Genomic DNA, 13,258 nt, shown 5'->3' with positions numbered 1-13,258 from the left:
CGCAGCCATTAGCTGCGTTCAGCAAAGAAAGCTGCTTTGCAACTGTTGTAAAATTCTTCAATATGATTGATTCTTGCTTTTGATTCCTTATAGATCTAAATGTATAAACCAATCATATTGAAGAATTTTACAACAGTTGCAAAGCTGCTTTCTCTGCTGAACGCAGCCATTGGTTGCGTTCAGCAGACTCAACAGTTTCGCAACCGTTTTATGATTGTCTGCTGAGATAGGACCATTCTTCTAGATCTAAAAGTATGATCCAATCAGCGCGAAGGAAACTTACAACAGTTGCAAAATAAACGTTCTGCTGAACGCAGCCATTGGCTGCGTTCAGCAGACTCAACAGTTTTGCAACCGTTTTATGATTGTCTGCTGAGATAGGACCATTCTTCTAGATCTAAAAGTATGATCCAATTAGCGCGAAGGAAACTTCCAACAGTTGCAAAACAAACGTTCTGCTGAACGCAGCCATTATATCCGAAAGAGAGTCGATTAGCCGCGAGCTCGGATATCTGCCGTTGGTGGCGTTGCTCTCCTAAGCTTTCTGTTTCTCTCGTGTACTGTCCAATCTCTCGTCTTATCTAACTCCGAAACTGCATACACTTCACGAGGTAATTGACGATAATTGCCACACGCGTCAGTTACGGCAAAAATACGTTATACGCACCAATACGCACGACTAGTTTGTGGTTAGACGTACATATATACATATATATATATATACATATTTATATACGTCTCGCGTGTACATAACACGAGGATTGAGTTTGAAAAAACGATTGCGACATTCCCGGTGGTCCCGCGCGAATAATCTCGTGCTTCGGACACCGTGGGAACATATTTGGGAAATACGACGAAGATGGACGTACCGCGCTCCTTTGAGATATTTCCAGGTAGCTCTTCACAATAGCGCGACGTGACGGAAGATTACTCTCCTCGATTACCGGTTTCGGTGAAAGCTCTTTAACGTTGAGACGATTCGTGAGTTGTCGCTTCGAAAATGTCGGTGACCTTCGCACAACGCGGCAGGCCACCTCCAAATCCTGCCCAGATACAAAAGGTAAAGGAGTTGATTGCAGCTTCGCAAAAAAAAAAAAATTATGGCTATTACGAGCCATTTATGACTGAAAGTTGAGATATGAAACATGGTTAAAGTTGTAAGTATAACTATGTACATGTATGTGTTTATCACGTTTTTTTTTTAGATGCTCGATGAGAATAGCCAACTTATACAAATGATTCAGGAGTATCAAAACAAGGGCAAAGCACAGGAATGCGTACAGTAAGTGATCAGTGCAATGATTTTATGTTTCTTAGGTCTGATTACACCAACGTTACTTTAATTTTAAGCAAGGCTTAAACTCTCCTTTTCTGTTCCTCTATCAGCTTTAAAAAAGAGAAAGAGATTTTTAAACTTTACTTAAAGTCAAAATAATGTTGGTGCAATTGGATCTTAATATTTCAATGTATATTATGTGTCTCCTTTTTTATTCCATTGAGAAATGTTTCTTGTGAAGTGATATTATGCAGTAAGAATGAAAATATTTTTTTTATGATTCAGATGACAATCTTAATCTCATACCAAGTTATTTTTCAATTATATATATATATATATATATAAAGTGTCAAGTGTATATCTAAGAAGATTGTTTAATAACTTTTGTTAAGTCAATTTATAAACTTATTAATTTTAACTTTCAGGTACCAGCAAATGCTGCATCGCAACTTGGTATATCTAGCATCTATCGCTGATGTAAACCAGAATCTTCAGACTTTATTACCTGTAAGTAGCAGATCTAATAGAATAAACAACATGGAACATAATAAAGTACATTCAATTCAACAAAATTGTTATGTTGAATAAAATTTTCATAAAGAATAGCAAAATTTAATTAATTATCTTTTGGTTTCAAGCTACCTCAAGGTATTCCTAATGGTCCTCAACATGCTATGATGAATCCACAAGGGCTTCCAAGTGGTCCAGGTGGTGCAACTGGTCCTGGAGGAGAAATGCCACCAAATACGCAGCCAACAATGCCAATGACGACATTTAATCAAGGTCAACCAATGGCACAAGGTTATCGTGGGCCTGTGATGCCTGGCCAAGGGCCTACCATAAATAGTATGTTATTTTCTAATTTGAATTTTCTCTATATATATTGAGAGAAATCTTATTCTAATTTAAATTTATATTAAATTATAATTACATGTCAAAAAAATTTAATCTGAAGCATAATTATGACTTTATTAGCTCTACAGATTATTGAATATTTTAATCTTTTAATATTTATAGGACCTCCAACTGCACCAGGTCCACAGCAATATAGAGGTCCACAAGGTTATCCTCAGCAACCTTCTCAACAAGGTTATCCTGCTCAATACACTGGTCAGAATCCTGGCTCAAACTACCAAGGTCCACAAGGATCTGCATATACTCCTGGTCAACCAAACCAATATGGACCGCCAAACGCTTCTCAACAGCAAGGATATAATGCAGCGACGCAGCCAAATTATGGTCCTCCAACTACAGTAAACAGTTATGGTCCACAACCAGGTGGTTATCCACCACCGGGCACAGCTCAGCCACCTTCAGGATATGGACCACCGCCGCCAAATCAGCAAGGTTATCCACCTTCAAATGCCTCACAACAGAATTTCTCATCAGGTAGTCAACAACAACAACCAGGACAATATGGCAGTCCTAGTCCACAACCAAATTATCAGCAGCCTCCGTCCCAAGCGCCACCTCAAAACGCATACGCTGCTGGACAACCCGGAAGTTATCCCCCTCCTTCCTCACAGACATACGCGAACAATGTCCCACCGCAAAATTATCCACCACCTCCGACAACTAGCGCGACTCAACCCCCGCAACCTGGGTCGCAGCAAAACGCGGGTCCGCAGCCTAATTATGTTAGCCAACCAAGTCCAGGTCCTGGCGCGACGCAGTACGGTCCCGCCTCTACATCTCCGCCATTTAGCACCTCCTCTGCGAGCAGCAATACTTACGCCCAAAGCAGTCAACCGACAAGCACACCATCTGCCTCGACGCAGACATATCCGCCGAATAGCGGTCCGCCACCAACATCACAGGGCGGAAGCTATGCACCCCCGGTGCCACCGGCTTCCTCTGGATATCCCGTTCATCAAACACCACATCCGACGTCGCATCCCCCGCATCCACCGCCACCGCACACTCAGTCACCGCATCAACCACCGCACACTCCGCATCAGCCACCTCACCAACCAACTCATCAGTCATCCCACCAACCACCGCATCAATCACCGCACCAGCCACCGCAACAATCTCAGCAACAGTCGCAAACAGCTCCGCAGACGCAACAGCAACCGTCTCAGAGTCCAGCTCCGAGTGGATTTCAACCTCCATCTGGTCCACCACAAGGTCCCGCTCCACCACCAGGCCCTCAACAACAACCTGCCTATGGGCCGACTACTACGCAGACATATGTTCCACCGACTCCAGGAGGACAACCACAGGTATTGTTCGAGTACCTTGGCTATATTGACATAGATGATTAGTTTTGAATTGTTCGATTGTTTCATGGCAATTGTGTAATATGTGTGTATATATATATATATATATAATACATGTGGAAAAAGATAAAACATAAATTTATTACTAATATATTGAAAATTATTGAGAGCATTCTGAATTGCAGATTTATAGTCCTCATCCACCACAAGGGGGACAACACTATGGGCATCCTCAATATCCTCCTCAAAGTTATCCTCCACCACCTGCAGGGCAAGGATATCCACAATATCCACCACGACCACCTGGTGGCCACATGCCTCCTCCACCTGGACCACAAGGACCACCTCCACCTAATCAATATGGAGGTTACGGTTATCAGCCACCCACACAATAAATACATCAATAACTCCCAAATTTACATAAAATTTAGATTATTATGGATATTGAAAATATTTTTGTTTACATTTTTAGTTATTTTATTGTATGAGTACGTACTTTCATAATGTAAATTACAATATTTATTTGGATATTATGAATATCTATATTATACAATATTCATAATATTTAAGTATTTTGAAGATAAATCTTCAGATTAGGAGATCCCCCCCAATGACCTCGACCTTGACATATATTGTCATGACCCCGAGTGACCAACAAGTTTTAGCTGTCGCTCGTTATTCGTTAAAAAGTTATTAACAAAAAAGTTTAAAAAATAATCTCTTTTCTGTTATATAAAACAGAAGTTCTAAACGTGTGTACCTCTATAAATTGTACGGACGATGTGGAATAGACCTTATTTTGTTTGAAAAGTTATGTTTTGTATACACTAATAGAAGATATACCGTATGTCCAAAAATTGTATTGAAATGAGACTTGAAATGTTACTTTTTTAAACTTCTTTTGTTAAATTATATAATTATATAAAATATTTTGCGTTGTTAAAGCAGGGAATTTGTTTCATCAGAGCATAATTATGTCCAAAAGTTAGGTTTTATTGATGAACTTTTTTTGTTATTAACTTTGTAACAAATAACGAGTGATGGCTAAAACTTGTTGGAAGTCACTCGGGGTCATGACATTGACAACATATGTCAAAATCAAGGTCATTAGGGGGAGGGGTCCCTAATCTGAAGATTTACCATTTTGAATATTCATATGAACATTTTAGAAGGTTCAACAAAGAATGAGATTAAATTTAAAAATGAATTGTGTAAAGAATTTAATTTGATTTCATCTTATGCATTAGATTGATAATAAGAAAAAATTTAGGACAAAATTATATATAAATTATAGATGTTCCATAAAAAAGAACTCTTAGTTGGATCTACATTATTTACAATTCTTTTAATCTTCAGCATTTATATACATACATATATTTTTCAATATGTGGTGGTATAAATAATTTATGTATAATTTTGTTTTACATTATGTGCGTATATACTACGTCAGAATAGCAAATTTTATTATTATTATTATTATTATTATTAGATATAGATCTCGGTGAAATAAATATGCCAAAATATTCCAAATGGCTTTTAACTCTTGTGGCAAAACTTCTAACACGAAAAGCATAAATTATAGAATATAAGAACACTATTAGGTTTTTGTATAATTTGTTTTATTTTTACAAAGTAGAAAATAATATAGATATTTGTCAGACTTATTGCATTAAATTTCTTCATTAAATTTTTTATGTTTACTTTTATTATTTTGCGTATATTAAAGATGATAAACATCAAATTATATTTTTATCACAAATATATATGTAATTTTTTATTAAGCATAAACAAATTGAAAGTCAAAGAATTATGTAACTATATATGCAATGGTACAAATACCATGTAAGAGTATATATAAATGTTTATTCTTTATTTATATTGCTCTTAATTGATAAGGAAATATTTAATTTCCAAAATGAATGTGAATATAAATTTTCCACATTAAATATTATTTGCAGTAGAATTCGCGATACAATTGAAGAGAGAATATCACAAATCTCGCCTTGTATTTATCCCATAAATATTTTTCGAAAAAGATGTTAATAATTGTACAAATGATGTATCTTATTCAAATTCTCGCGACATAACATTAGATTAAATAAATAAAAAATATATTAAATGATATATATAGAAAAATAGCTAACAGGTTGTATAATACAAGCATTGTAAAAGAAAAAATTATTAAATATTAGACAACTATCTTGTTTTTCAAGTTTAGACTCATGTTTCTTTTTATTTTTGACATAAGCAATTAGTTATAAAATCTTAGTAAACAGATTGTGCATTTGTGTACACCCATAATAGATGATACATGTATGGCAATGTGAATCTGTTAAATTTCATTATATAAATAAATCATAAAAAAATAATGTTAAAAAAGATGTTAAAAACTACAATTCCTCTCGAAGGTTTGAATTCTGAAAATGACACTGACAAGAATGACTAGGTTGTGGTACTTCTTCCATGTTATTTAATACTTCAACTTTACTCTTTAAGCGTTTACTCCATTCCTGAAATATAAAAAATTGTATTATTTGACAAAGATATATATACTCAAGAAAAATATATAAAATAGAACTTTTTCCCATACATGAAATAAAACTGTATAGTAACATAATATATCACGTGGTAATAAATTATCCCTGGTAAATTGTCTGGCAGATTTAACAATTCTCAATCCATCCTCATCATGCTCCTTTGCCCACATAATCTTTTCGACAAGGTCCGACAGGTCACTTTTCACAGGTACATAATGTAATCCAGGTGTAAGATCTTTATAAAAAAATTCATAATACTTGGATTCTTGCTTAAACACCAAAGAATCTCCAGCAAGTAAATATGGGAATCGATAAGCTGCTACTGTGCCATCAATATTCAATTGATATTTGTACTATGAAAAAAAATCAATATAAAAAAAAATGCCAATATGAATAAAATTTTGTTATTTTTTCCTAATAATAAACGTTACTTAATGTTACATATTATCTATATTTTTTAAAACTTGTATATAGCACAATTTCAAAGTTAACATGTATCTTGAAGAACCAAAAAAATTCGATAATATCACAGAATGTGTTTCAAATTTTATGGGCATGCTTTGTGCTTACATCAGATGACACGAGATTAGAATAATGTTGTAGTTATTTCTAAAAGTATATATGTAACTTCGAAAATGTTCATTAAAAACTTGTCTTATTGTTAGTTTTATTTATTTACAGAAAAACTCGGCTTTTATTACCTTAAAAAAATTAAAAAATGATACATGATTTTGTGCAGGTCCATATTTATCTATTTCGTCCCTAAAGAAGAAAAAATTAGTAATGGATACATTGAAGAGTTCCGGATGTTTTCTTGAAATATCTATTAAGTCAAGGCGTTCCCTTCTGGCATCACGTCCACGCCAAAATAATTGCTCAGTCTTGTACTCCCATGGCAGTCCATTACCTTGTACGGAGAGCGTGTCTAACATTACCCTGTTTTTTAGGCATATCATTGCAAATAAAACAATAACTTAAATTATTAGCATTATTAAGGCATGTTATACCTTCCCATCGCTTCTAGAGATGATTCTGTGATATCGTATGTAGGCATAACAATATCTTTCGTACTTTCAGATCCGCACCATGAAAAAATAGGGTAAAGTGGTCCCGAATCAGGAACAAGTGGCCAGTCGCCCAAATTTACGAAGAATTCAATATCTGGCAGCGTCACTTTGCGTGCGAGTGATAGCAATATAGCATCCATAAATATTTTGAAGCCAACGTACTGACCATAACATTGTCTGTAAATCTAGTTTAATTTAGAGTCAACATTTATAAAAAATCATAAATTACAAGTCGGTAACATAAAATGATATTTACTCTGTTAGATTTCAATATATAATGACAAATGCTGACACTGGTTGGTCGATCATATCTTTTGATAATGCTTTGACGTACTTTATCAAAATCAATATTTGAAAAAGGAGATAGATCACGATGTATTTGAGTGTAATTTTGTTGACACTGATAATGATCCAACCAGTTAGTGATTGATGGATTCGGACAGTAACATTCTTCCTCATAAACAGGATCTAAACACAGTTTTTGTTAGATAATATAAAATTCTACAATAAACAAAGATACCTATACCTTTGATCTTTGAATGGGATACTAGTAACTCTTTTTCTTTAATTTTCACTTTAATTTTAACATTAAAACAGGTATTAAAAACTTTGTAGCGCATAATAAAACTTCCATCTTTGCAGTCAAAGATTTGAGTCCATACACGGCACGATGCACCATTAAAGGATTGTCCGTATACTTGTCCAGTAATTATATTCTCACCAGGAGATTTTGTTAAACTAAAAATATAATATAATATAAGACAATATAATACTATCATACACATCATGCATTAAATAACTTATAGAAATATTATTTGTAGATATATATATATATATAATTTGCCTTCTAGAAGCTAAAATCATTTCATCTAATTATTCTTTATTCAGCTTTTATTATGCGATTGTGTAAATCTCAGAATATTATATAAAAATAATCCCTTCTTGGGATTTTTTAAATAAATACTGTTCGTCATTTTCATAAATCTTGAATATTCTTGTTTCATTATTAATCTATAATATAAAATTGTTTGATACTAACTTTCCTCCATGCAAATCGACGAGTTGCAAAAAGAAATATCTTGCACGCATCGTAACTTCTGCTGGTTTCAGTCCTGGGCCCCAAATAATTGTTTTCAATGGATCTATATCAGCGTTTCTTGCTCCCGTACAAATAAGCAACACCAAGAATGTTGTTACCCTCATTGCTTGTTGCAAATATTTAGACAAACACAATAATGTATATTCTCTCGCCTTAGTTAGCAGTGTCTCTGCTGCTGAAAAAAATTGATAATTCGTCGTTTTTTTCTAAAAACTGATCATAACTTGATAGATAACAATTTTTGAATTCTTCATATATTCAGAAACTTTTATATTATACACTTCAGAATTTTTTAGAATTTCTGCATAATTTAATAACTTTTTACAAAATTTCTTGAAATTTTTATACAAATTGGAACCTTTTTTAAAAGTGCTGAAAAAAATTTAATTTTTTTCTGGAATTCTTTATATATCTTGTGAATTCTGAAATATTCTACGATTTCTTATTCTATATAATTTCCGAAAAAAACTTATGAAATCTGAAGAAGTTTAAGGTATTTTTTCAGAAATCTTCATAAATTTAAATTTGAAAAATTTTTTTAAATACGAGATATAAGAATTTTTTACCGAGAAAAGGTTATGGTCATATTTTCCTATGAAATTGACATTTTAATTATCCATTTATTAATTATGCACAAACACAGAAAGTCGTAATGCAACGATTCATTACACCATCGTGCTTGTTTTTCAAACTTAATATTACTTACCTGAAGTCCTAAAATGTAAACAATTGTTTGAACTGATCGTTTTGCAACGATCAAAAGTTCTCTTCGCCGAGATAGGGCTATTCCTCTAGATCTAAAAGTATAATCCAATTAGCGCGAAGGAAACTTTTAACAAAAAGTAAACATTCTCTATTGAATGCAATCATTTATCTCAATTTATTAATAACTCAATAGAATTGACTGATCAATTCGCCTTTGACGGTTAAAAATATAGTCAAAAAGTTCTTTATATTTATTTACAAGTATATAGGCATATCTACACATAAAAATTCGTTTGTGATATTAAACACAATTTCTATTTGATATTTCTATGAAATTCTTTGAAATTTTATAATTTATTGCATACAGTGTTAAACGAGAAATCTAATTACAAATAATTAAACAATATCACGAAATTATTTCTGACAGATTTATATCTGCATGCGATCTCAGAATAATGCTTAGCTGTTACGGGAATGAATGTTGGATACGACAGTTTTTTAGGTTAGCAGAAAAGAAAATTTACTGGCAGAGACTTGTTAATACTGAAGTATATATATTAGTAACATTTATAAATTAAAAAATATTTCATGTATTGGATATATTATATTCATGTATATAATACCTATGAATATACAATTCAGTTTCGATCAGGTTACTCTTTCATAAATATTTCATATAAATAAAGCGTTGAGTTTTTATATGTATAAATCGCAGAATTAATTATATATAATTCTATAATTAAATGTCAACAAATTTGTACAAGTATTTGTTTTTTAATTCATCTATTGATCGATTGCATTATGCATAAATGTAGCTTTTATAGAGTAAAGTTACATTTGCACATAGTGTGATTAATTATTCAATCGATGAATTAAAATACTTATATTACAGCATTATATTATATTATTCGCTGTTGTATAAAAGAAACAGTTGATTTGCAAAAATAGTATGGCGCTACATAGAAGAACCATTTGTGTTCCATATTTTTGCCTCGTACAGATTCTTCCAATCTCAAGGCTTCCAGCCAAGGAAGCTATCCTGTATAACTATCTGCTTGAATATGCTGTTTGTCATGGATTGTACGGGCTTCCGATTTCGTTGAGCCTCCATGATGTATGAGACCTTTCCTCGCGCTTCCGCTCGCGATATGTCACCTCTCAGGCCAAGCAATCTGATGAGATGATCCTCCGTCATGTCGGGATACTTCTCGACCAACGAGTGTAAATCGAGAGAGAGTATCTCCGCGTCCTCGCACCTCAGCACTTCAGCGAGGCGTTTTATTATCTCAAATGGCGAATTGAAGTTCCCGACCTTTGGCGCGATTCTGTCGAAAAAGTTCTTCAGTTTGTCCGCCTCCGTCATTATTTTTGACGTGCACGTTAGGCACTCGTCATAGGTCTTCAGAGAGATCTTTCTCTGTAACATCGCGGATATGTAACGCTTCGCGATAAGATTCTGTGCCTCGGTGATGACATACTCAAAGTTCTTGGGACTCAGGTGATTGTAATCCTGAAAGTAATCCTCTAAAGTGACGCAGATGGTCTCCACCGGAATGGGCGATGATAGCCACTTAGGCGTGATTAAATCTTGGAAGTGCAGCTCCAGATCCAAGAAAGATTCTTGCAATAGAATAGCTGCAGCTTCGTTTCTTAGGTATTGATAATTCGTCAAGAGACTCTCGAATTTCACTGTGACGTCACCAGTAGTATTGGGCACCCAGTAAAGCTGCTTCATCTGCTGCGCCAACTCGGTAAACTGTATGCAGTTATTGACTATCGTGATCATATGATGAGTGAAGTAAGGTACCTGGCTTCTGTCCTCGAAATGCTTTGTTTTAAATTCTAGTATTGCTTGTCTATATATAGATCCATATTTGATCACCTGCTCAATACACAGAATCAAGGCTTGCGCCGTCAAGTCAGAGCTGATGGTTTTTGCAACTTGAAGATTTTGATCAATCATTTGGAATATGATAACCGGCGCGGCAGTGTGATAATATAGCTCCTGGGTGCTACTGTCAGGCAGGACACCGCTCCTCCAATCGAGCTTCTCTGTTTCCAACGTTTTTCTCATCCAATCCTCGTAATTCTGACACATATTTCGCAGGTACTTCTCCTGAAGATCATTTATCATCTCGGGAGTAAGCAGCGGGCCTATATCGGACGTATCAATGTTTAATTCAGGATGTTGCATCAACTCCGACCCTGTATAAGTATTCATAATCCATGCCAATAGAGAAACATATTCGTTTCCTTCCAGTCCACCGGCAATTATGTCCTTTAAATGCTGAGATAGACTCGTATGATACATTTTAACAAAAGTACTTACTATATCGTACCAGGGTGGAAAGCAAGGTTTGCACAGAGTTTTAACCACTCTCAAATCCTCAAGGATCAGAAGTCTCGTAAGTTCCAGATACCTCACAAGCCACATTTTGTTGTCAGCTCTCTCCTCGACTTGAGTCCCCTCGATTCTGTTGGCAACTGACTTTTCCAGCACCTTCATCGCCATCTCCTTCCATCTCTTGGGTCTACCTGGCGCCATAAATCCACTCTGCTTGTGTCTTTGAATGGCAAACTGATCTGCTTTTTCCTCCCTCTCTATAATTCTTAAAGGTGTCACTATGACAGTAGGTTCCTTCCTGACTGTGTTTAAAGTACGACTCAACACCAGTCTTATTTGCTTCTCCATAAGCTGTGAAAGCATTTCCACGTCCTCAAAATAAGCCTTTAGCATAACCGTGTCGGCCGGCGATTGATTCGGCAATTTGTGAAGCTCATACAACAACTCGTCCCTGGAAGTTTCGAGATCCATCAGACTCTGATGCGCGTGCAGCAGCTTACCTTCGTTTATCCACTGTTTCGTCTTCTCCACGCTCTCAGGGACAGTAAATATATGCTTCAGGTTCTCCTTCGCGATGACGTATTGAGAATAACGCATATTCTCCTCCTGCACTGCTTGTAGCCTGGAGCTGAGCTTCAGAACTGAGCTGAACAGCTGGTTAATATGGTCCAGGTCGTCCTTGGTAGTGGCGATAGCTTCCAAGGAGTTCTGCAGCTGCTCGAAGCCGACCCTGACTCCGTCCAATTGGCTTTGCATCGCGGTTTTTAGCATGGTCTCGACGGATGCCTTCTTCCTGGCGATCCGCCGTTTGTACATGTCAATCTTCTCCAGCTGGCCCGGCCGCTGCAAAAGGTTCGCAACGTACTTCGTGCCCCTAGCGACCGCCTCTTCCTCCAGCTTCTGTAAATCTTCCGCGTTCGTCGTCATTTTCGACAATTAGTGCTCAGCTAACTATCGGAACCCTGAATTCAAGATCTCAAATACCCGTACAATCGGTACAATGACAGTATAGTGACAACTAATGATAATCGAATCTTCCTCTGGGAATATTTCACGGAAATGAGGAAACAGCTGGAGGAAAATTCACCTGCGGCAAATAGAGTGCCCGCAAATGGAGTGAAATGGAAAAAGAAGCTGATTGGTTAGAAGATTGAAGATTGAAATTTGACCAATGAGGGCAAAGGAATTTTAGCTCCTATTGTTTTGATTGGTCAAATTTCAATCTTTCAATTTTCAATCTCAATTTTTAATGCCTAGTTTGATTCCGGCCTTATGCGGGATCTACAAGAGAAGTAGTAGTGGTCGTAGGGTCTTAAGTCGTAGAAAATTGATCAATCACAGTTGATTATTCTTCTCATATTCAACTGTGATTGGTCAATTTTCTACGACTTAAGACCCTACGACTGCTACGACTTCTATTGTAGACCCCGCATAATAAGAGTCTGGACATGTGAAATCCGCCATTATTCGTCGAAATTGTGCGAGAGAGAAAAAAATCATGCTATCTCATTCTAATGGCGCTGTAAGTTGTAGCTCTATAAACTTCATAGTTTCTGACGAATGACATTTTGATGATCGCTCGGGTGAGGCGGACGGCGGACGTGTTTCGTCTCACCTCGAGTATTACAGCCTTTATTTTCATATGATGCCTAATGTAAATTTACAAAACTTTATGTTAGAAAAATTTAATGCTATTCCAGTAAATCACATTCCAAATTGTCACTATTTGCGTACAAAATTGTATAAAAAATTTGCCACGCCAAGATTAAAATTTAAAAAACGTAAAAATGTAGCAGTATGTAATCGTAAATATTATGACAGCAAATATATGCATCATATATTTAAGTAAAATTATGATGTATTTTCATTATGCATTTAAGTAAAGGAATAATTATTTTTATAATGCGTTAAAAAAAAGGAATAATACATTTCTATTATGCGTTAAAGAAATAATATAAAAGAAATAATTTTATTATGCGTGAAAGGAATAATATAAAAGAAATAATTTTTT

General features: G+C 35.2%; 3 protein-coding genes across 5 annotated transcripts; 1 reads left to right on the top strand and 2 right to left on the bottom strand.

The window, feature by feature from the left end:
* The first annotated feature begins 535 nt into the window (after positions 1–535).
* Positions 536–3,904, top strand: LOC108725866 (extensin). The gene is made up of 6 exons (XM_018453136.1): positions 536–1,060; positions 1,206–1,282; positions 1,702–1,783; positions 1,915–2,122; positions 2,294–3,498; positions 3,681–3,904. Exons 1-6 carry the CDS (start codon positions 1,001–1,003, stop codon positions 3,888–3,890), a joined length of 1,842 nt encoding a protein of 613 aa, XP_018308638.1. The 5' UTR covers positions 536–1,000; the 3' UTR covers positions 3,891–3,904.
* Positions 3,905–5,753: 1,849 nt separating this feature from the next.
* On the bottom strand, positions 5,754–9,393 carry LOC108725874 (KDEL motif-containing protein 1). Of its 3 annotated transcripts, none has more exons than XM_018453147.1 (9): positions 9,329–9,393; positions 8,905–8,995; positions 8,139–8,373; positions 7,626–7,837; positions 7,356–7,567; positions 7,040–7,284; positions 6,734–6,968; positions 6,086–6,385; positions 5,754–6,005 (listed from the first exon to the last, which is right to left on the bottom strand). In XM_018453147.1, the coding sequence occupies exons 3-9, from the start codon at positions 8,300–8,302 to the stop codon at positions 5,886–5,888; spliced, it is 1,488 nt and encodes a 495-aa protein (XP_018308649.1). In that variant the 5' UTR covers positions 8,303–8,373; positions 8,905–8,995; positions 9,329–9,393; the 3' UTR covers positions 5,754–5,885. The 3 variants fall into 3 exon arrangements, with proteins under 3 accessions (XP_018308649.1, XP_018308647.1, XP_018308650.1); XM_018453145.1 differs by having other exon boundaries at positions 8,139–8,370; XM_018453148.1 differs by having other exon boundaries at positions 8,139–8,370; positions 8,901–8,995; positions 9,294–9,361.
* A 424-nt stretch (positions 9,394–9,817) lies between these two features.
* Sec6 (Exocyst complex component Sec6) lies at positions 9,818–12,215 on the bottom strand. Its single transcript, XM_018453138.1, has one exon. The coding sequence runs from the start codon at positions 12,172–12,174 to the stop codon at positions 9,916–9,918; it is 2,259 nt and encodes a 752-aa protein (XP_018308640.1). The 5' UTR covers positions 12,175–12,215; the 3' UTR covers positions 9,818–9,915.
* Positions 12,216–13,258: the final 1,043 nt, after the last annotated feature.

Source organism: Mycetomoellerius zeteki, unplaced genomic scaffold (genome assembly GCF_001594055.1).
Source record: "Mycetomoellerius zeteki isolate Tzet28-1 unplaced genomic scaffold, Tzet1.0 scaffold366, whole genome shotgun sequence".
NCBI classification, from domain to species: Eukaryota; Metazoa; Arthropoda; class Insecta; order Hymenoptera; family Formicidae; genus Mycetomoellerius; species Mycetomoellerius zeteki.
This window is presented reverse-complemented; position numbering and strand designations above follow the sequence as displayed.

Coding starts and splice junctions, on each gene's coding strand:
- Sec6 (XM_018453138.1), bottom strand. CDS start 12,174: ATGACGACGAACGCGGAAGATTTACAGAAGCTGGAGGAAGAGGCGGTC.
- LOC108725866 (XM_018453136.1), top strand. CDS start 1,001: ATGTCGGTGACCTTCGCACAACGCGGCAGGCCACCTCCAAATCCTGCC. Junction 1,061..1,205: donor ATCCTGCCCAGATACAAAAG/GTAAAGGAGTTG, acceptor TTTTTTTTTTAG/ATGCTCGATGAGAATAGCCA. Junction 1,784..1,914: donor ATCTTCAGACTTTATTACCT/GTAAGTAGCAGA, acceptor TTTGGTTTCAAG/CTACCTCAAGGTATTCCTAA.
- LOC108725874 (XM_018453147.1), bottom strand. CDS start 8,302: ATGAGGGTAACAACATTCTTGGTGTTGCTTATTTGTACGGGAGCAAGA. Junction 7,285..7,355: donor ATATATTGAAATCTAACAGA/GTAAATATCATT, acceptor AAATTAAACTAG/ATTTACAGACAATGTTATGG. Junction 6,969..7,039: donor TCTCTAGAAGCGATGGGAAG/GTATAACATGCC, acceptor CCTAAAAAACAG/GGTAATGTTAGACACGCTCT.